The sequence below is a fragment of the Rattus rattus genome, chromosome 9 (genome assembly GCF_011064425.1).
Source record: "Rattus rattus isolate New Zealand chromosome 9, Rrattus_CSIRO_v1, whole genome shotgun sequence".
In the NCBI taxonomy this organism is placed as follows: Eukaryota; Metazoa; Chordata; class Mammalia; order Rodentia; family Muridae; genus Rattus; species Rattus rattus.
In genome coordinates, this window is record NC_046162.1 from 29,120,490 (window position 1) to 29,143,882 (window position 23,393).

Sequence of the window (23,393 nt, forward strand, 5' to 3'; positions counted from 1 at the left end):
AGACCCAATATTTAATTTCTATGAAAAAATAACATGCATCTCATTCATATGCAAATTTGCTTTATTCTCTAATAAACGATACAACGTATTCCAAAGGAGTTTTTCTCCATTCCTTGTGAATTTCACAGCATGCACCCCAATCCTACTTATCTCTCCATTCTACCCTCCACCCTTGCAACCTTCTCGTCAAAAAAAAAAAAAAAAAACAAACCAACCAAATCCCCCCCCCTCCAAAAAAATCTCATTGTGGAAGCTGCAGTGTGTCACAGTGTGTCACACACTGTACCCTTTTGTTCACACATCTTGACTTGCAAATGTTCATTGCAAGGAGTCATCCGTCTGGTTCGTCTGGTTCGAGGCCTCTGGCATCTGTGAGATCAACAACACTGGATCCTCACCAGGACTTCTCTCAGATATCCTGTTGTTGCCCTGTGTGATAGAGATTCTGCAGCCTGGATCTATAGGCCTGGCCCCTTCATGCTCTCCAGCAGTTCATCCATGGGGTAGATATTGGGGTGGGCCAACTCAGAGCCCCTGATCTGGGCCTGGGTGGTAGCTAAGCTGGTCAGCCTATCAGCTCTCTCATACCCACACTACCAGGGTGAGCTCCCCAACACTGCCCCAGCTATCTGACAGGCCAGTTCTCCTGCTCTGCCTTTGCCAGCAGGGCTGTGCTGCCAGTTGAGGTGCAGAGTGCACTCTCCAAGGTACTATAGCCGGTGAGGGGTGGGGCCAGCTCTCCAGCCTGCTTCAGGGGTGGCAAGGGATGGGATGAAGAGGGGCATCACTCCAGTGACCCAGGCTGCCATGTGACCAGTGAGGGGTGGACCCAGTTCTGCAGAGCCCTCAGACATCAACACAGCCCCAGACACCAGCCAGACCAGGGATATCCCCTTGGCCTTTGGTGAGAACAGATCTTCAGCTGAGGACTACACACTTTCTGCTTCTCTCTCTCTTCCATATTCCCTCCCCACTTACTTGCTCATCTTAGAGGTGCCCCGGGCCTCTGGGTGTCTGGGGTTATCTCAGGAGTGCTATGCCCTGCCTGTGCCATGTGGTACCTGATGGGGGTTGTCTCGGCCATGCTCTGCTTGCCTGGGCCACATGGCACTGGATGGAGGGTTGCCTCAGGTTTACTCTGCTCCCCTGGCTTTGTGGCACTGGGTGGAGGCTCCAAAGAACTTTTTTAAAATAATGTTTTCATTTTTCTTTTCTCTTGAGGATTTCCTACTTGTACATAATGAAATATGACATCTATTACCTATTTTCTCCTCCAACTCCCCCCCATACCTTTCCCAGCAGGTCACCTTCTCAACTTTATTTAAAAAAAAAATCTAAAGTTTAGTTAGTGCTGCCCACATCTACAAGGGCCATCCACTGTTACATGGAATGCTCCTACCCCGTGACACAGCTTCTCCAACAAGGCCACACTTCCAAATCCTTCCCAAAGAGCTCTACCAGTTTGGGACCAAGTATTCAAACATATGACCCTCTGGGAGCCATTCTTATTCAAACCACCACATCCCTCCTGTGGAACATGCTTCGAAGTCTACAAAAACTCAGTCATTCTGTAACAAATGTATAATCCCCTGGAAGTAAGAATTCCCCTTCTCCAAGCAGCTATCAACTGCCATTAGCCTCTCAACACGGAGTGGGGCCTGGAGATCATTTACCCCACCTATGCCTTAAGTGTGTGTGGCTTCACCATGTGCAGGGAACCACAGCTGCTGCGGGTTTACAAATGTAATAACCATGCCACGCCTAGAAGACAGCCCTCCACAGGGCTCCTCCTCACCCCTCCTGTTCCTACAGTGTTCCCTGAGCATTTGCAATGAGGTACAGGGCATGTATGCCCCGTATGGGGCTGAGCATGCAGCCTTTTATTCCAAACATTTCTCCATTGACTACTGCCCATGGCATAAGGAAGCTTCTCTGGCCAAGGTTGACGGCAGCCCGGGTCTATGGGTATGAACATAAACATTCATGGGTAGAAGGCTATTTGGCAGCATGACCATGTAGCCAAGTGTTCTAACATACGAGCCTATTTATGGAGACCATTCTCACTCAAACGGTCACATCTCTCCCGAGGATCAGGCCTCAGAGCCAACCGGAAATCAATCAGTCACCCTGTAACAAATGTGTGACTATCACAGCATTGGCCACTCTTGCCTGATGAGTGAGGGGCATACAGGGTCCAGTGCTGGGCGAGGCCATTGTTGTGTCTTCCCTCCCAGCAGCCTGTATAGAACCTTCTGCTGCCATACTGCTAGCTAGCCAGCCAGCACAGAGGAAGCTTCTCAGTCAGTTTGAGAATGGTTTCTTTAGGTCCCAAGTCACAGTATAGAGTCTTCAGCAGTAGGGCCTCACCCCACAGTTATGAAAGACAAATGAGGCAGATGAAAATAGTCTGTGTGAGACTCCTGGGACTTCCTTGTCCAAATACCTGAAGGGACATATTCCTATGGCTTGTGCTGTGTTTTACATCCAAAACCCTTTGTCTTCTAGAAGCAAATTGTCCACCAACGCAGGGCAGTTCCATTAATACCTTTTAAAGTTATATTCTGAAATTAGCTTATTAACTCTCAGACTCCCACAGGGGTCTCCATACTCCCCTTGGTTCTGGTTGCTGCACTGTATTAGTTACTTTTTTGCTGCTGTGATGGAATGTCAGGACTAGAATCACCTTAGAGAAGACATAGTTTATTGTGGCTTACCCTTCCAGAGGGAGAGTCTCTGGAGGCAGGGAAGGCACAGATGCAGGCCTTATGAGCAGAAGTGGGCGGGTCATGTCTTTCGACCACAATAGGAAGCAAAGAGAGGGAGAACAGGAAGTGAGGAGAGATTATAAAATCTCAAAAGCCACTCCTAGTGATGATGTTCTCTCTAGCAAGTATCCACCTCTGGAAGGTTCCATGGCCTTCCCAAACAGTAATACCAACTAGAGGCTGGATGTTCAAATACATGTGCCTTTGAGAGAGATTTCTCCATTAATACACCATACCTACCCACAACTAATTGAATCATTTTTAGCAACAATTTTACATGTATACCTATTTTAAACATCTATATAATTGGAGTCTCGTAAGAATTTCTTGGTCAAAAGGCAGAAAGAAGAGTTAAGAAGGCTTCATCTAGATTAGGATTGGAGGGCCATGTTCAAGATGACCAAGTCTTGAAGATTGAATGAAAAGATAAGAACAAGAAAAAGAAGGACATGATTGCTCTCAGGTATGGGAGAGGAGAAGGTTTACTGTAGATGTGAGGGAGAACATAGTCAGAGGCACAGACATCTGAGAGTCCAGAGTGAACATGACCTGGAGCCCAGTTGTGTGAGGAGAGGGAAGGGCAGAGAGCCAGGAGACCAGCAGAACTTCCAGGAGGCCAGGAAGGTAAAGGGCAGGGGAAAAGGGGGTGCCAGGGAACCAAAATGGCTGAATTATATGTGAAGAGCAGCTGGGGGGATGGCACCTCAGGTCCTGGGCTGGAGAATATTAGGATAGGGGACAGGGTATGTCACTATATCCTTTAACAGGAAGGGACTAAGGGATGCAGGGAGAACCTGGTGGCCAGGTCAGCTTCGATATGTTAAATAGGTACCCAGTTAGCCATTTGTCCTGAGTTTGAGATCTAATACAGAGCACTTGGATTTTCAATTAAGGTGAATCGAGTTTGTATGTACATGTGTTTCATAGGTACCCACAGATGTGTGTGCATGTGCGTGCTTGTAGGCCAAACGTTGAGGTCGGGTGTCTTCCTCACTCTTCCTCCACCTTATTTTTGAGACAGTGTGTCTCACTGAAACTGAAGCTCACCCTTTTAGCTAGACTAGCTGGCCAGTGAACTTGAGGGATTTCCCTGTGTCAGCACCTGGCTTTTAATGTGTTTGCTGAGGATCCAAACTCAGGTCGTCATGCTTGTGCTGCAAGCCCTTTCTTGAGTCATCTCCCTTGCCCTGAATATTGGACACAGCTGTAGCCAGTGCTGTCCACGGCTGTTTTCATGTTAATATGGAAGATTTGAGTCGCTGTATATTCTGAGCCTACCTGGTTTAAATATTTACTACCTTGCCCTTTAGAGAAAAGTTTGTTGTCCCCTGGTCTAGGAAATGCTAACAATTCTCCTTCCTCTGATATACACCTACCCTGGAGAAACTCTGAGAAACACTTATCAGGAGCCAGCCAGAGAAAACGTTTGTAGAAAAACAATCTGTAATAAGACCCTGGACACAGACCAAATATTCATCAAACAGGAAAATCCATAAACTGTGGTATATGGCTGCGGGGCCCTATTATTCGGCAGTGAAAACAAACAGCAGCTACTCATGCTCCCATGAATGAATTTTATATAACACGCACTAATAAAATCCAGACAGGCTGATTGAATGCCATTCCACTTGTAGAGCAGAGACTAGAGAGAGAGCCCAGCTGTTCAGAGCACCGGCTGCTCTTCCTGTAGTCTCAGGTTCAATTCCAAGCACCCATATGGCCCTTCATAACCATCTATAACCCCAGTCCCAGGATCTGGATGCCCTCTTCTGACCTGTGCAGGCACCAGACATGCACATGATACAGATATACATGCATGCAAAATACCCATATACATAAAATTAATTTTAAAATAAAAAAGTAAGAGTCTATAATGCATAGAGAGCATATCTGCTGGAAGCCTATAGAGAAACAAAGAAATGATAAACACAAAATTCAGGATAGAAATGATTTACGGAATAAGAGGAGGGGTGTGTGGTGTGAGAGGCACATGCGCAGGTACTTCAGCAGTGGCAAAGTCTATCGAGTCCAGGATAGTCAGGGCTCTGTTACACAGAGAAACCCTGTCTTGAAAACAAAACAACAATAGACGAACAAACAAAAAGTTTATCTCTTTTGATTAGGTAGAAGAGAGCTTTATGACAAACCACATTATTTTGAAATGTCTTTCATAAATATAAAATTAAAATTCTAAGTGACATTACAAAGGAATTGTCATAATATTTAACTATTTCAATATATTTATAAGTGACAAGCTAGGCCCGGGAGTGGAGCTCAGAGGTTTATAGCTCTTGTCTAGTGAGTGAAGTCCTGTGCTCAGTTCACAGGGTTCCCCCCGTAATGGAAACTGAACACTCCACAGTAATGTATACTAATTAAGTATATGAATTATGTATACCACACAAGTAATTCCAAAAGTATGCTATATTATGCATGAAACTATAAAATTTTGAAACCTTTAGGATAAACTGCCTTATTTAATTTTTAAACTATATAATATATATGAAGTTTAAAACCCACACGTGCGCATATTGTTTGCCTGGTGAAGTTGGGTTTGACTCAATGTGTCGAGGCAGGAGAGGTGGCTTTAGGAGCACTCGTTCTTGAAGTGGACCTGGTTTGACTCATAGCAGCCACCTAGCACCTCACAACCATTCGTAACTTAAATTCCAGCAGATCCAAAACCCTCTTCGGACCTCAAGGGCACCAGATGGTGCAAACATAATTGTAGAAAAGCAGCAGTTCTGACCCTGTGGATCACAACCCCACTGGTCAAGGGACCATTTCACAGGGGCTGCCTGAGACCATCAGAAAACACAGATATTTACATTATGATTCGTAACAGTAGCAAAAATTACAGCTATGAAGTAGCAACAAAAATAAGTCTAAATTTTAAAAAGGAACAAATGTGTTTGCAGAGAGAGAGAGAGAGAAACAAGGTATTTTGGGGGGAATGGTGGCTTTGCAGTAACAAGAAGCCTTCAGGAGCTGCATGGGGGAGGTACTTGCAAAAAATATAACCTTGTGATTTTCAACATTCGATGATCAGGAAATACTGGAAACCTATATGGCCTTGGAGTTGATCCTTCAACAATGGGTACAGATAGGATGAGAGAGGTGTACTTTAAGGGTCTGAGCAGGCCTTTGGAGAAGTCTTTGGGAGTAAGGGAGATGGGCATACAAAGGAAAGAAGATAATGTGGAAGCCTTTCCCAAGCCTTCAGTCCATAGTTCAGATCTACAGAGGTTAAACTTTCTCAGCTACAAACAGTTCGGTTTCTCTAGTTCACCTTTTTCCCTTCTAGTCTGGTTTTGACACTCTTGCCTTCTTGGTGGGGCTTTTCTTTGTTTTTTTAACATGACTCTACTTTATCCAGTATGAAGGGATGCCAAGCAGCCCCACAAGTAACACACGTCACTAAGGTGAAATGGAGGCGGGGGACTTGCTCACCACAGCAGGCTCTGCTGTGTGTCCTCCTAGCACCTTCCATCTTGATAAGTCACCAAAGGAAACATGCACAAATGCCTATGTGTTTCAAAGCAACAGGCCCCTTCCTCTGGAGGGAGATATCAATCGGGCTATCAAGTTAAATCCTCATCAGATAAAGACTGATAGTCTCAGCAGCAATATTTATCACCACGGCAGCAATTCTGCTGCCAGGGCAGTGAAGGAACAGGCAGCTGGTTACCAACCAGTGTTCCAGACTTAAGGTACAGACTCACAGAAATGCAACGATAACAGGGTCTTTTTGCCAAGAGTCGTCAGACCACTCGCAGGTTGTGATGCCGGTGTCTTTACTTTTTTTGTGCGTGTGGTTTCATAGTTAAAGTTCTTACTGTGTAGACCACCCAGTCTGTAATTTGTTATGTAGTTTAGAGTAGCTGGGAAATCATGGACCTCTCATCTAAGCCTCTTAAAAGTGGAGATTTTAAGCATGTTGCACCATATCCGGCCATGGAGTGGATGCCTAAAGCTAAAAACACTGTCCAGGCAAGGTGGTGAAGGCAAACCGTCATGGGGCGAGACTACAGAGTGAGACTAGTGAGAGAGATGCTGGGGGAAGGGGGAGAGAGAAGCAGGTGACAGGAAGTGTAAAACTTTGAGATCCCTGTAAGGGAAGCCACAAACCAACTACAAATTGGGCTATGTAGGGTGAGCCCTGTGGGAGGGAGGGAAAGGCAGAGGGACATTAAAGGGACCAAGAAAACAACAATCTTACCGTTGTATCCATCGAACAGAAAGCCATAAAATATGGGAAGTGAAAAATCGAACTGAAAGAAACAAGTTTACAGTTGCAGTTGGATTTCCATTTGTAGTTCTACATTCCTCAACGGCATGGTGACCACTAGACGAAGCCCGGCATGTCTACAGAATACATCAAAGATGCTCTCTACCACAAGGATCCAGGTAGTGTTTTCAGGACACTCCACTCACCATCGGCCGAGACGCTTTATTTTGAAGCCGTTACAAAGCATGGATAAGACATTCAGATTAGAAATAAGCTTGAAAACCTAATAGAGTTGAAATGATGCTGTGTATTATCTGGCTGCAATGGAATGAAGCCAGCGATCAACAACAGAAAGATAACAGGGATCAAGCCTTCCTCATATCCAAAATCTCACCAGCACAATTCTCACTATCCTTGATCATAAAGGAAGTCCACGGTTCCCTTTTTGTGTCGGTTTGTGCTTTTGGTGCTTAAGAATGGATTTGTTCTATGGTAAGGGCTATAGCCTCCTCCGTTTTTAGAGCCTAAAAGGAAATAGATGCAAAGACTTGAAATAAAAATATTATTGAAGCCTGTAGAATACAGCCAAACCAGTGTGGAGACAAATGTTCACATCATCTGTATACAACAGAAGACAGACGTCTCCATTACATGACTTACGTCCTCATCCCAAGATGAAAGCCAAGAGAAAACCTAAAGCAGTGAAAGTCAAGGCCAAACAGACAAGGCACAGTGGGACAACAGCAAAGGGCAGTGAAGCTGAAAGTGAGACAGCAAGAAACCGTCACGCGTGTACACACACAAAACAGATACTGAACTGCCATTTTAACTGGGTTCCCCTGAGGACGGACCTAACCAAGATGCTTTCGTTGGACGATTCTCCAAGTTAAAAGAAACGGGAAAGGACATGGTCCGTAGCTGCCTGTAACTCTAGCATCCTCGAGGCTGAGGTGGGAGGGAAAATGTGGAGCGAGATCAGCTTAACATGGTGCCTTCTAGAAGGTGGAACGCTTGTTCATTTACCTCACAAAGCTAGTCGCGTTCTGATTCCAAAACCGGAGAGAGCAATGAAGAGAAGGGCTAGGTGTGGTTAGGTACACGCCATCCCAGCAGCAAGGGGACTGAGGTGTCAAGATGTTGAGTTAAAGGCCAGAGGTACACAGTGAGACCTTGCCTCAAGGTAGAAAAGGAGCTGGAGAGATGGCTCACGGGTCAAAGCGCTTGCTGCTCTTAAAGAAGACTTGTGTTTGGTTTTCTGCATCCGCATGGCAGCTCACGACCATCTGTAACTCCAGTACCAGGCCAACTGAAACCTCCTCTGACACAGACGTAGATGTAAGTATAGCAGTCATACACATAAACATTTTTTTTTAAAAAACCCAAAAAGGTAAACCACTTATTTTAGAGATGGAAAAAGGAGGAGAAAGAAGAGAACAATGGACTGATTGATGTCCCTCACGGGTGCACAGATCCCCAGCAAACTACTAGCAAATAGGGTTCTACAATGTATACAACAATTATATACTATGACCAAGTGGGTTAGAAATATCTTAAATCAATTGCTGAATTCACCACATAGGCTACAGAAAAAGGAATCACACAATCACACCAAACATTGAGAAATATGACAGAATTCAACCCCTGTTCACGATGAACTCTCATATAACAGAAGCGGAACAATTATGAAACGGCGCAAAACCCCTTGAGATAACACTTTATTTTGTGACAAAGGCCCATGCTTCTCAAGGTTCAAAGCCAAGTGAGAAAGAAGGTTTGCACTCACTCAGCAGAGTCCGGGAATTGTGGGCAGTGCCCTGAGCAAGAACGCAGCATCCCTGGGTGGAGATAACGTGAGTGCTATGTAGGTACTCCCTAGGTATTCACGATAAAGTTCCGAGAACAGAGAAGTGAGTTCACCGAGTTCACAGAATACAAAATACAAGGATTTACATGTGAGTCTAAAAAAAAAATCTGTTCACAGCATCGAGGGAAGAAACCAAGACAGCTAAGCCGTTAGAGAGATACATCCAATTCATGAATTCAAGCTTTTAGTATTTCTGTTTTTCCCAGCGTGTTTTATGGGTGTCACGTGCTACCAGTTAAAACCCTAACAAGATATTCTGTAGAAACAAAATTACATAAAAATGTATGCATATGAGAAATAAATACAACTTCCCAGATTAAAAAAAAAAAAACATAAAAAAAGAATAACTAAAGAGTAGGGATGAGCCTACCCGATTTCAAGACACTGTAGAGTGGTAGTCACCAAGTCTGTGTGGCTTACATGGAGGAACACACACTGTGTTGATAGAACACAGTGTAGAGACAGCTACCGTGCTCCCAATGAAGGTGCAGAGGCAGCTCAGTGGGAGAAAGGTTCTCAATATATGGTACTACATAGTAACAAACAAAGAAAATGCACATTGTGATTTAGTTTCAAACCTCATTAAACGGCACTCAAAGTGAGTCAAGACTCAGTCAAGATATACTCAAATAAAAGATAAAATTGTAAGAAGTGTTAAGAAAAAAAAACATAGGAGAAATTGAAAATGTAGCGCATAGAGGAAAACACACTATCATTGCACGTCTTCAAAATTAAAAACACTAGTCCTTTGGATGATCCTAGTAAGCAAATAAAAGCAAGTTGAAAACTCGAAAAAATATTATATTTGTGTATCAAAATAGCCCATGAAGGAATAGTTTCTATATTTTAAAATTGTCAGATGTCAACATTAGGAAAGCCGTCTGGGGCTGTAGAGATGGCTCATCAGTTCAGATCACAATCAGAGAGGGTCTGGTTGTTGTTCCCAGTGGCTCTCAACCGCCACCAACTCACCCTTCAAGGGATTCCAAGGGATCCCACGGGATCCGATGCCCTCTGCTGGCTGCTTTTGGCACAGCACTCATGTGCACAATCCCCTTACCCACACATAACCAAAAATGAAAATATTTAAAAAAAAAAAAACCAAAAACCAAACTATACAATAAAACACAGGTAAAAGATAAAAAATAAAAATTTCACCAAAAATAAATGCAAATAAATCCATAAAACCCTTTAGGGAAATGCTAATTAAAATCGCAATTATATAATCCTATGTGACTATTAAGAAAGTTAAAATAAAAAATAATAAATAAATAGGGAACATACAAAGAGTGATGCAGAGTCGCTCACCTGTCACACATCGATGGTGGGCATGTAAAGACAGCCACTGTGGAAAACGTTTAGTAGTTTCTTAAACACCAAACACGCAAATATCATATGGCAACTTCACTCCTGAGCATTTATCCCGGAGAAATGAAGGTGTATCTCAATATAAAAATATTTACATGAATGTTTACGGTAAGTTTCCACATACTAAAAAGCAGTCCTGAATGATGACCTTCGGTTGGTAAAATAGCCTCTAAAAACCATGTCATAGAATAAAGGGAAAAAAATAGGCTATCTATGAATGGACCTGCCTGACTCTCTGAAGGACTGTTCTGATTAGAAAGCCAGCCCTAATTACACACTGACTGGCTCCACTTACGCAGTGTTCTCGGAATAAAACAGAACGGACAACAGGCGGGTGGTTGCCAGGAGCTGTGAGGGAAACGGATATTGAAAAGGCACCACGCGACGGAAAGGGTCCCTGACTGTAATGTATCTTGGCTGTAATAATTGTGCTCTCCTATCAATCTGAGAGACGGACTGTCAGGGTAAACAGGAGCAGGTAGACCAGGGGACTTACTGAACTACTTCATGCAATCACCTATAATCGTCTCCAATTTGAATAACTACTCTATCTAGTCCACACAGGGTTACTGTGTGGATACCGACAAACTGACTCTAAAGTTTATAAGGAAAGATATGAAATCTTCAATGCACCCAGGGCAACACTGGAAGGGAACAAAGCCAAGCGATTAGCAGTATTGGGTTTTAAGATTTATTGCGAATTGGTGTAATAATAGATCACTGTCCTGCCACTAGACAGACCGATGGGGACGGGGGAGAAAGCCTGAAAGGAGAGTGAATCTTGGTAAAGAGGCAAAAGCAACTCACTGGAGGCAGGATAGTTTTGTAATAGAAGCAACCAGACACTCAAAGACCTTAATGTATCATAAAAATCAACAGAACCCCAGCCATAGGCTTGCCTGTAAAATGCGAAACTACATCACCGTCCAACATACAACCTATGAAAGCACAAGGCAGCCTTTGCTAGAACAACAGGAGGAATCTGCTCTATGAAGATACTTTCCAGAGAAGGAGGAGATGAGCTGTAGAGTGGGAGAGATATTTTGCAAAAGACACATCTGATAAAGGTTATTACCCAAAATATTCAAGGACTCAAACGCACACAGCAAGGGGATGGCTCAGCAGGTAAAGGTGTTTGCTGTGCAAATCTGCTGGCGTGGGTTTAACCCCCGTAGCACGCAGAAATGTGACAAATAGACACAGGAAAAGATGGTCCACGTCTCATGACATTATCACGTTACAGTATGGAGATGCAACTGAAGATCAGCTGGAGTTGCTAACGTTATCAGCAAGTACAACAGGAGCTCTTGTTCATGAATGAATGAATGAATGAATGAATGAAGTTGTAGAGTTACTGTGAAAGGTTTTTTGTTGTTGTTTTGTTGTTGTTGTTTAGTTTTTTTTAACAAAGCTGGAAATCCTTTGGCCACCAGCTCCAACCCATGAGCTCACTGGTCTCAAAATGAAAACTTATACCTGTATAACAACGTAGGGACTGAGATTTACAGTTTTAGACACAGTTTCTACCCCCTGGAAGCAACCAGGATGCTCTTCCTCAGGTGAATGGATAAGGAAGTATGCTCGCAGACGGAATGTTATTAAATGGTAAAAAAAAAAAGATATAAAGTCACGAAAGACATGGAAGAATCTTGAATGAAGTACAAGAAAACTACCAGAAAACACTATCTGTGGCTCCAGTTATATGATATTTAAGGAATGGCCAAATCATTCAGGCAGGGGCTGCAGAGATGCTCAGAAGTTGAGAGCATTGACTGCTCTTCCAGAGGTCCTGAGTTCAATTCCCAGCACCCACACGGTGGCTCACAACCATAAGGGGATCTGGCGCCCTCTTCTGGCGTGCAGGCATATATGCAGACAGAACCCTGTGTACATAATAAATAAATACATCTTTTAAAAACATCATGCAGACAGTAAAAAGGCCAATGGCGTGTAGTGCCTGGAACACTGTATCTGCAACGCTGAGGACAATAAATGCTTGAGGAATCAACCCTGGAAGATCAGTGCATTACAAAACCCTGAAAGCCTAAGAGCCCTGTCACCCCTGCAGTCTGGCAAATAAGTCCAATCTTCAAATGTGAGGGGCTGTGTAGACCGCCTTTCAGTGGTGACACTGAACTAAATATGGAACCCTTCCTTGTTTAAAATGGTCCTATTTTGTCTATTATAGACTGTTCTTGTCTGAAGTTTATTGTTTGAAGTTTATTAAAATTATTTCTTGCCTTAATTATTGAGTGTTGTCCCTTGTCCCCCTTTTAGATTGTGCTGGAGAGTAAACCCAGAAGCTCAAAGTGACCAACAGTACCACGAGCTACATCCCCATTCTCCCTCCCCTGAATCAGAGGCCAAATGGACCCGGATGTAGCGAGATGCTGAGGTCAGGAAGCTTGTCTTTATACACAGCGTATATCAGGACGCAGGGAAGTGTTCTCTGCTTGCTTTCACTTTTATTCATAATCCATCTCTCACTAAAAAAATATTCTACAGTGGCTGCATTCGAGATTGTCTGAGCCAATGCCCAGGTAGGGCAGCAACTTATTTCCAGCTGCGCAAATAAAACAGGCACACAATTACAGGTCAATAAAAACTGGAGAACAAGATGCAAAGACAACACAGGCAGCCATGTTGGCAGCATAGAAGCATCTAGCATTTCCCAGTCCCTGCATTTGGAAGCAAAAAGTTAGCAAATGACTCCCTCTGAGATGGGTGCCTGAGGTCTATTATTGGATAGACAGCAGAGAGACCCAGAGAGCCTGACTATCTGAATAGAAGGTGAGAAATAACATACCAGCACTAAGCACACAGCAGCTTGGCAGTGTGGGACAGATGGAAAGTGGGAGACTGTGGGGGAGATGGGCGCCGAAGCCACACAGCCTGAACTCAGAGGATCTAGTTACTGCTGCCCCCTGCTGGTAGGAAAATGTAAGAAGCGAAGCAACTGCCCCTCTGTACCAAGCTGTACCAGGTTTTCATTGTTAGGTTAGTGATAAATCTGTTTACACCAATAAACCAACAGCGACAAAACCAAAAACTGATTATTATGGATTGAAACTATACTGTGAGGGGTTGGGGATTTAGCTCAGTGGTAGAGCGCTTGCCTAGGAAGCGCAAGGCCCTGGGTTCGGTCCCCAGCTCCGAAAAAAAAAGAAAAAAAAAAAAAAAAGAAACTATACTGTGTATTTCATAGGAAAACTCATTAGCAACAATTTTCATTCGAAGTGCATCCTTTAGATTATATATGTTTGATTTTTATTTTTATATTTTACTTATATAGACTATATATGAATGTATGTATATGTATATATACAAATGCACACACATAAATACACACTATATGTTACTATATATAGTATATATTGCAAGATATGAGTAAGGAGATGTTGGCTACAACTATTTTCAAACCAATTTTTAAAAATATTTTATCTATTTATTATATAGGAGTACACTGTCGCTGTCTTCAGACACACCAGAAGAGGGCATCAGATCTCATTACAGATGGTTGTGAGCCACCATGTGGTTGCTGGGATTTGAACTGAGGACTCGGGACAGTTGTTGCTCTTAACCACTGAGCCATCTTTCCAGCCCCGGCTACAACTATTTTCATTTGCTAGCTTCTAATTCTTCTGCTGAGAGGGATTATTATTATTATTATTATTATTATTATTATTATTATTATTTACAAACATGCTTCCTATCAATGGCACCACAATACCGGCAGGATCAGTGAGATTCTGAGGTGCTGCGAGAAATTAGATTTCTATATACAAAAAAAAAAAAAAAAATCAACCAAACAAACAAATAAACAAATGGAACCTGGAGTCTTACCTAAACTATGCATGGAAATAAATCTGCCCAAAGTTAGAAATCTCTATGCAAATCTTAAAATCATAAAAAACCCTTACAATGTTTGGATAAGCATAGGTTCTTGGATAGGATGCACGGAGTAGGTGCCATAGAAGAAAATAAGTGTCAGTCTGGAGAGGTGGCTCGGCGGTTAAGAGCGCATGTTGTTCCTGCAGACAGTCTAGGTTTGATTTCCACACGGTGGCTCACAACCATCTGTATCTCTAGCCCCAGGGGATTCAAAACCCTCTTCTGGTCTCTGTGGGCACCAGGCATGCATGTGGTGTGCATACATACAGGTAGGCAAACACCCACACAGAAATACGTAAATAAAAAAAAAATAAATCTTAAAAAATAAGAATTGATAGGACTTCACTGAAGCTAAAAAAAACCCCTTGCTGTTTAAAAGATACTATTAGGGGAAGTAAAAAGATCAACCATAAGTTCTAAATAATATTTATGACACATATATCCAGTAAATAACTTATTATACTTAGAGTGTATGAGAGAGTGAGAGAGAGAGAGAGAGAGAGAGAGAGAGAGAGAGAGAGAGAGAGAGAGTGTACGTTCGTGCGTGTGGTCTCACAACTCAATAGAGAAGGCAAGCCAATTTTTCAAATTGAGTGAAAAACCCAGTTCTTCTCGATGCACATAGTAAATAGCCAAAGGAAAGATCCCTAACACCAAATAATGACGAATTAAACCGCTGCTCATCTATTAGGAAGGGCAAAGCAAAAACACAGTCACCAAGGGCGAGCTGAGATGCAGAGCAATTACAACCCAAAGGTTTTAACATTACATTCACTTGTTCCTGTGCTTGGGGAGAGGGCGCGGATGTGCATGCTACAGAGGATTTGGGGGGTGGGGTGGGGGGCTAGGTTCCCTTTAGGCTCTAACTGAAGACCATCATGGAGACCTTGGTCTTGTTCCAGTCGCTCTTTCCATGACCCCTGCAACTTTCACCTCTTTCCATATTCACAGATGATTGCCGAAGTCACCATCTGTCACTCCCCTAGGTGCCCTCTGCAAAGCAGCTGGCCTTAGCCCACACCATCATCACACGTGGGCATTAGTTTGTCTCCACGGCCCTTCTCGCTATTTGAGGATGTTTGCACCCTGTTTGTCTCTGTCTCTCCGTTGGAAGTCTGGATATGTGTCCTTAACCTTCTAAAACTGCCTGGCGTGATGGGAGACACCATAAAGATGTATTCAATAGATGTATTCCTTGTTTTTAAATTTTCCATTCAGATTTTGCAAATACAGTAAATATTACATAAAACTAAATGTTTATTACAGCCTTATTTTCACCAGCTCCTATCACGACATGGATTTCTTAGGCACCATTCCTTTGTATTTTACTGAAAAGAACACCAAAATGAGACTCGAGAAGCTGACATTCTGCCGTGATGATGTCACTAGCTGTAAGACACTTGCGCTTTGGGCTACATCCAGGATTTTATCTCAGGATAAAAAAAATGAGCGAAAAAAAAAAAAAAAAAAAAAAAAACAAAAAACCGAAATCAAAAAACCCAAGTGTGGACTGAGAAGCTCACAATCCAGTGATTATGATAGCAAAACCCCAGAGGAAAGGAAAGTCATGCTGCAGGGCTATGACTACGGACAGGGTGTGGTCTATCTATTAAAGTCACATGACAGCTTCACGTGAAACTGATGACCACAGAGTCCTCACTTACCTAAGGTTCTGCTTCCAATTGCTCAAACATAAAGATACCAGTGGAAAATTGCGTACTTTGTGTTTTAAAGGATTCATCAGTTTGAAGAGAGTGGGAGAATAGCCAGTCTGGTTTGCCAAAGGTGTGAATTATCCCCTTGTCCAAAGTATAGATGCTATTATATGCCACCTGCCATATATATAGATACATATATATACATACATATATATGGCAGGTGGCATATAATATAATATATAATGTATATATATATAATAGTAGACACCATAAATTATCAGATTTATTAGATTTTGTTACATTACTGCTGTGTTTGTGCTCAAGCAATCTTTCTTTTACTTAATAGTGACTTCAAGGTACGAGAGGAATTAATCTGGTTATTTGCCTATGTCAATGGGAAGTCATAAAGTATTTCCTTCAAGTAAATTAGTGATATGATACTTAGAGACCACACTTACAAAATTTTATTACAATATGTTCTCATAGCTATGCTATTTCATTGTCAGTTATAGTGGTTCATTTATAAATATGTGCTTATTTATAAATTAAACTTTATTATAGGTGGTTATAATAAAACAGTATCTACAGGGTTAGAAACTATCTATGCTTTTAGGTAGTCACAAGGGATTATGAAATATATCCCTTCAAATTACAGGAGACACTTTGTTGTTTACTCAATAAATATTTCTCCAACACTTGCCCATCGCAGACACTGCTCTAGGTGCTGACAATGAAATGGGAACCATTTCTGTGCTCATCAACTTGTATTCTGATGGAGAATACAGCAGACTGAATATGCTACAGCAAGATGACTTCAGTTGGAGGCAGACCCTAAGAAGGATGTTTCGTACATATTAAAAGGTTTGGGGGACCATCATTTTGTCAAGCTTTCTAAAGTCCACGATAGGGGCATTAGACTTCATTTTATATGCGATAGAAACTGCCTTGGAGGATTCTGAGCAGAGTCCAATCTTTTCTGTCAGAACAGTGTGGGAAGAAGATCATGGGGGACAAAAGTGGAAGCGGAGAAACCATTTGGGAGGTAAGGATGGGCGACAACAGAGTCACGGGTGTGGTGGCAATTTCTCATACTTGAAACACTGTGAAGTAAACCCAATGTGAGAGGTCGGTATGGTGGCTTTTACTGGAGGAAGGGGAGGGGTGCTTTTTGCAAACGGATGCAGTGCATTTGGGTAAAGCTGAAGTGTAGAGTTGGGGTCTGAAATGCAGAGGTGAGGGGTTCTGGGATCTGAATGGTATTACCTGGGTCCCATCACGTGGATGGCTTCTGACTGAGAAGTGGCTTCACAGCTCTAAGTCCCCGGGGTGATCCAAGACCAAATATGCCGAGTACTGGGCCACACTGAGTACAATGAGGACTGGAAATAACACTGCCAAGTCTCTGGTGTAGAACACGTAGGAGTCAGGGGAACACTTGATTCGGGCATGTTAACAATGGATGCATTCAAAAGGAACACTGATGGGGGAGAGAATGCAAAGATCACAAGCCAACTAAAAGATATCGGCCTTTAGGAAAGGGTAGCTCTTAATTGGGATGAGAGAGATTCTGAAACCAAATATTGAGATGGTAGTTGATTTTGAAAACTAGAAAAGTCCTCCCTCCCCCCTAATCCCCTTTCAAATTCTCACAGCCTAAGCTGGCTTTAAACTATGTAGCTGAAATGGCCTTGAGTTTCTGGACTTCAGATCCTTCCGTTTTTACCCCCTATGTGTTATATGTACTATTCTAGGCAAACTTTCTACCAACTGAGTTACATCTGAACCCCTATTCATTTAACTTTGGGTGATGGCTAATCACCCCCCCCCAAAAAAAAGAAAGACCGAATGGCATTTTCTTGTACCTGCCCAGATAAAAGGACAAGAAGAAAGGAAACTGCTCTTTCGTTGCTTGCTCCCGTTCTCACTGGCAACCTCATCTGTCCCACTGCTGTGCCATTCCTTTGCCAGTATTAGATCCAAACTTCTTTGGGATTCCAACACAGACTGAAGAGCAGCAGCTCTCTAAGAATCCTCCAGGCCTCCAACGCCAGGTGGGGTCTGCTGAGACATCCAGCCCCTTAGACTGAGCAGCTACGGGATTCTCAGCCTTTCGGGTTGGAGGCAGCCATTGTTGGACCAGTTGAACTGCATCTTGTAAGCCACTCTAATAAATTATATAGCATATATATATCCATGTGTGAACACACATTCATTCGATCAGTGTAACAACCCCTGGTACATTCTCAGTAAGATAGTAATGCTATGGGCATGGGAAAAAGCGAAGAGCCCTTACCTTTTAGAGGTTCATAGTGGACTAGAGGCGAAGTGATGGGGAGCATATAACTGTGGAAGCTGGTGGTGAGTAGACTGTTCTTTCGCTTTTATGCCTGCAATTCTTCACATATTTAAAGGAAGAAACTGGGACATTCTTGTCTCTGAAGCAGAGCTGTTTTAGCAGAACAGTCTTATCTCACTTTTAATTTGCAACAAGCATTCTTAAGACTCCCATGAGTTAGGACATCTGTTAACAATTCTTTTATATGTGTGGTGGGGGAAGGCCTAAATGGAAAGTTTTCTTGCTGGTCCTGATGGCTCATTTCTGAACCTCTGGCTTTCCTGAGGCTGGGAAGAGACATTTGAAACCATGTGTAGCCTGGGCTACACAGTGAAATTGCCCACTCCTTCCAATTTTAAAAATTACATTAAGCTTTTTTTTTTCCTTGTCAGTTTGTGGAAGAATTGTCATATACATCTTTGAATTCCTAAATGAAAATAAAAGTGAATGGAAGGGGGAAAATGAAGGTGTAGGATGTTAGTCTTAATCATGTTCCCAAATATCCCCATGTATGTATGAATATATCATGGAGTACAACTTGCTTAAAAAAATTTTTTTTTGATGATAAGGTTAGCATTGATATTTTTAAATATTGCTTATCTGTATTTTCTGACTTATATAAGGTAAATATTTAATTTTAAGAGTCTTATATAAAGGGGGTGGGCGGCGAGGAGTAGAATTACTAGAGAGTACTTTCTTTTACTAACAAGAAGTATGAAGAAACGCTCTCCTGACCTGACCAAGAAGACAGACAAGAGATCTTTTCCCGGGAGAAGAGGGAGACGCGGGAGTGCGCATGCGCAGTATCTTTAGGGCGGGAGTAGGACCTGCTATAGGACAGGCTTCGTAGCCAATTAAAGGCCCGCGTCAGAGGCTTCTTCCTGAGAAGGCAACCGGAACTTGTGCTTCCGCTGCGCTGAGGAAAAAGTCGCTACGGGAAAAGCTAGAGCTGAGGTGAGCCGGCGCGGCGTTTGGCGACCGCAGCCAGAGTCTGTCTCACCGCCCCCGCGGTTGCGTCTTTCCCGGCGCCACGCTGAGGTCCGGCGCGGGACAACCTGGGAAGCCCGGGCTCGCCTTCCTCCCACGTCCCTCAGCGGAGCCTCCCCGGGGCCTGAGGCAGGCGGCTGGCCGGAGGTGCGCGGAGTGCGGCTCGCTCCGGGCGTCTCGCGGACCGGACGACGAGCCGGACCGGAGGTTGGGAGGTCCGAGTTCTCGTCCCCACGCCACCGGCTTTTAAAGTGTCGTGGCCTTAGCCTGCCCTGTCGGCATTAGTAAAATGATAGTAGCCACCTGGGAGCGCGGAGGCTGGGGGAGGGGAGGGAGAGCCTCGGGCGGATCCGGATTTATCCTGTACCAGACTTTACGAGGGACAGGGACCGAGTGAGCCAAGTGTCTGAGCTTGCGACCACTCCTCCCCCCCCCCCCCCAAGCAAATGCTAGAAACTGAATTTTGTTAGTGTTAGCAAGTGACGACATCCAGCGGCTTTGAAAAGTTCAGTTTAAACCGGTGAGGGCGGTTTTTGTAAGGTGGCAGGCTCTAAAACGGGATGCTTGAGTTATCGGGGTTTGCACTTCCGCGCAACAAAACGAAACAACCAAACAAAACAAAACAAAAACGGAGTACAAATTCCCGTTGTACATTTTACCCACTTCTGCACATTGGAAACTGGCTTCTTGTTTCTAAAATCAAATTGGGAATAGTTGTGCCGTTAGGAAGATACAAGTGAGGATGCCAGTCACTTACTAGAAACCTTTAGGAAATGGGAGTTTAGTATGGGTGTGGCTAAGGGAAGCGCAGATCTCATCTTCAAAAGCCCTCAGGGGACGAAATTTAGGCCGGGTGTTGACTTGATGTGACTGCAAATAGACACTAGTATCTTAGGTATAGACACCCTGAAATAGTTGAGTTGGACGACCTGAAGAATTTGAAGTGACTTCCCTCAGATTTAATGTATTCCAGGAGTACGGAACCTGTATGTTACTTTCCCCTGTTACTTTGAATCTCAGTGTGAAAAAGCGCTCAAGAATCTTCTCATTGTATAATGTACTTAAGCTTAAATTGGAAAAGCAGAGGGTATTTTGACCATATATGTTGCAGTGTTGGTGTTAAATTTATGTAGAAAAGATGTTAAAATGCTAATTGTCAATAAAACCGTAGTATAAGATGTTTGTAAGATGAGGCTTCCCTCAGAAACCTTGGAAAATTCTAGAAGTGTGAAATTTAACAAGTGATTTTTGTCAAGACGTATAGAGAATCTTAAGTGTTTGGTTTTGGAAACCACTGTACAGTAGAAAGCAAAGTGAGTGAGATTGATAGACACCATATGTAGTTTGATTATGGAAAAGAGAAATAAATAAGGCATATGACTTTGTATATAACTGTTCTTTCCCAGAGTATGCCTACCAAAAGGAGTCAGGCATGAAAAAGAAGTATGTCATATACCATGTATAAATATTTTCTTGGTTTTTAAAGATGGATCTTTAGCACAGGCTGGCCCATGTAGTTCAAACTGGCCTTGAACTCACAGCTATCATGCTTCTCAATCATTAGGACTCAACAACCATCATGCCTAGGGCAGTTTAGGTCTTCTTAAAAAATTGTTTAAAAATAACAGTAAATAAAGTCCTCTGCAAACCTGTGGTGGACTCTGCTGCTTGTTTTCCCACTTTGAATGCTTTATTTACATTTGTCAGATTGTCTACAATGTGTGAGTCCTTAATGCTAACATCATTTTCTAAACAAGCAGAACAGATCTTACTGCATGATCACATGAGTGCTCTTTAACAGGTGAGAAGGGCTCAAAGAGAATAAAAATAATCGTAGGATTTCCAAGTGAGGCTGTTCTGTGTTCTCAGAATTTCCTTCATAGACAAGGTTTGCACACCTCGACTTGGGTGTATAGTTAGACACTAGACATTGTTTCATGGTTCTCACTTCTGTTATCCTTACTGCAGTGAACATGGCGATTCAGCATTTTAAAGCCTGATTCAGTTAAGCAACAACCTGTAGTCTTGGGTGAATAGAGTTAAGAGCCAGGACACAGCAGGCCTGTAGGACCAGAGCAGGTATTGTAAAGAAGACATGGTACCTGGGAGTCAGTGACTAACTATGTTTAAGTGGTGATTCTACAGTAAAAAGGAACCTGCCATTGTCCACTGTCAGTTGCAGAAATTGTACAACGGGAATTTATACTTGAATGTTGGAATCATAACTCGTGCTATCACAAAGTAGACATAGGGCAGACATTTTTGGAAGGCAGTCTTTGGTGTGCAACTATCTGCACCTTCCCTGCTCTATCCCATTAATCTAACAAGGAAGGGTTTTTTTTGTCAGATCTTCATAAAGCCATAGCTTTGCCTTATTTTTCTCTTCGCTTCTTCCTCCTTTGCCAGGATCTCCTGTCTCCCTAAGGTGAAATTAGCACACCTGTTGTCTTTGCTGGCCAACAAGTTCTCAATTTTTATACTTCCCATCAGGAAGCTTGAAGATAATATGGTCTGAACCCACAACGAACTTCTACTGAACATTGTACTTGTGTTGATCAGGCTGCTCTGGTCTTAGGTTGGTATTTTTTTTTCTCTCATCAGTGAAGTTTCATGACACAGTGACAGATGTCACAAGACCCACCCTCTCGCACCCTGCCCTGCCCCAGCTTCCAGTTCCCTCAGATTCTCTTTATAGATGAAAAAAGGTATAGCTTTTGTTTTATTAACTGCCATTGAAAGCACCAAGGAGACAAAGGAAAATATATGAGTGTTAACAAAATATTTAATTAGAAAAGAATTGATAGCTATTCCCTGCTGTAAATATTAATTTTAAAATCTAAGATCATCTTGTCTTGTACCCCGTACTGTCAGAAAAAAGAACATATTCCGAAGTCCAGTGGGGAGGTGGTGTTGATGATTCTGTTCTGAATTGTGTTCTGTTTCTTTAGGTTCTTGATTGTCCACAATGGGTGAACCACAGCAAGTGAGTGCACTTCCCCCACCTCCAATGCAGTACATCAAGGAATATACAGATGAAAACATTCAGGAAGGCTTGGCTCCCAAGCCTCCCCCTCCAATCAAAGACAGTTACATGATGTTTGGCAACCAATTCCAATGCGATGATCTTATCATTCGCCCTTTAGAAAGTCAGGGCATTGAACGACTTCATCCTATGCAATTTGATCATAAGAAAGAACTGAGAAAACTCAATATGTCTATACTGATTAATTTCTTAGACCTTTTAGACATCTTAATAAGGAGTCCTGGGAGTATCAAACGAGAAGAAAAGCTAGAAGATCTTAAGCTGCTTTTTGTACATGTGCATCATCTTATAAATGAATATCGACCCCACCAAGCAAGAGAGACTTTGAGAGTCATGATGGAGGTCCAGAAACGCCAGCGCCTTGAAACAGCTGAGAGGTTTCAGAAACATCTGGAACGAGTAATTGAAATGATTCAAAACTGCTTGGCTTCTTTGCCTGATGATTTACCTCACTCAGAAGCAGGGATGAGAGTTAAAACGGAGCCGATGGATACTGATGATAACAGCAATTGTACTGGGCAGAATGAACAGCAAAGAGAAAGTTCAGGTCACAGAAGGGACCAGATTATAGAAAAAGATGCTGCCTTATGTGTGCTAATTGATGAAATGAATGAAAGGCCATGAAGAGAATTCCTTTTTTCCTTTTAGTGATAGCATCATGTATTAGTTTTTGTTCTCTCAGACAGTCTTAAGAGGGATAACTAAAGATAGAGAGAGACTGTTTTCAGTAGAAATGCTGTAGGTGGTAATTTAACACTAAATAGGCTGGCAAGTATATCTGAGTAACTGCCATAAAAAAGCCGAATGTTTGCTATTGTTTGAGATAGTCCTATTTTTTGGAGTTGGAATAAAAACTTGAAGTAATACCAAATTGTCATTCTTGGAAAAAAAAGTTATTTACTTCAAGACTAAGCCATGTGAAGTTATAAAATGTTTAGACTTATTCTAAAACAATGTAGAATGTTTATTTTCCGGATGACTCCAGCAACTCAGTATTGCAGCTTTTGTCCTCCTTATTCTCCACAGAATATTTGGTAGGGGCTCTTCTTTGCCCCAGTCAGGTAATAACGTGGTGTTGTGGTCCAATTCTATGGGAAATGTACATACTTCGCCTTCACAGATGGATATAGGCTTCCTCAAGTAGATGCCTATGTGGAGCAGCTGCTCTTTAGTCTCAATTATATTTTTTTCTGGTATGTGTTTGTTAAGATTGTATCCTAGTCACGTAGCCATTATACCACCCTCAGAAGAGTC

At 42.6% G+C, this 23,393-nt stretch overlaps 1 protein-coding gene across 5 annotated transcripts; it reads left to right on the forward strand.

Moving 5' to 3' along the window:
* Positions 1–18,984: 18,984 nt before the first annotated feature.
* Positions 18,985–23,003, forward strand: Med7 (mediator complex subunit 7). 5 transcript variants are annotated; one of them, XM_032913597.1, is made up of 3 exons: positions 19,045–19,063; positions 21,587–21,671; positions 22,045–23,003. In XM_032913597.1, the coding sequence occupies exon 3, from the start codon at positions 22,062–22,064 to the stop codon at positions 22,761–22,763; it is 702 nt and encodes a 233-aa protein (XP_032769488.1). In that variant the 5' UTR covers positions 19,045–19,063; positions 21,587–21,671; positions 22,045–22,061; the 3' UTR covers positions 22,764–23,003. The 5 variants fall into 5 exon arrangements, with proteins under 5 accessions (XP_032769489.1, XP_032769488.1, XP_032769487.1 ...); XM_032913596.1 differs by lacking the exon at positions 19,045–19,063 and adding an exon at positions 19,070–19,243; XM_032913598.1 differs by lacking the exon at positions 21,587–21,671 and having other exon boundaries at positions 18,985–19,063.
* The last annotated feature ends 390 nt before the right edge of the window (positions 23,004–23,393 follow it).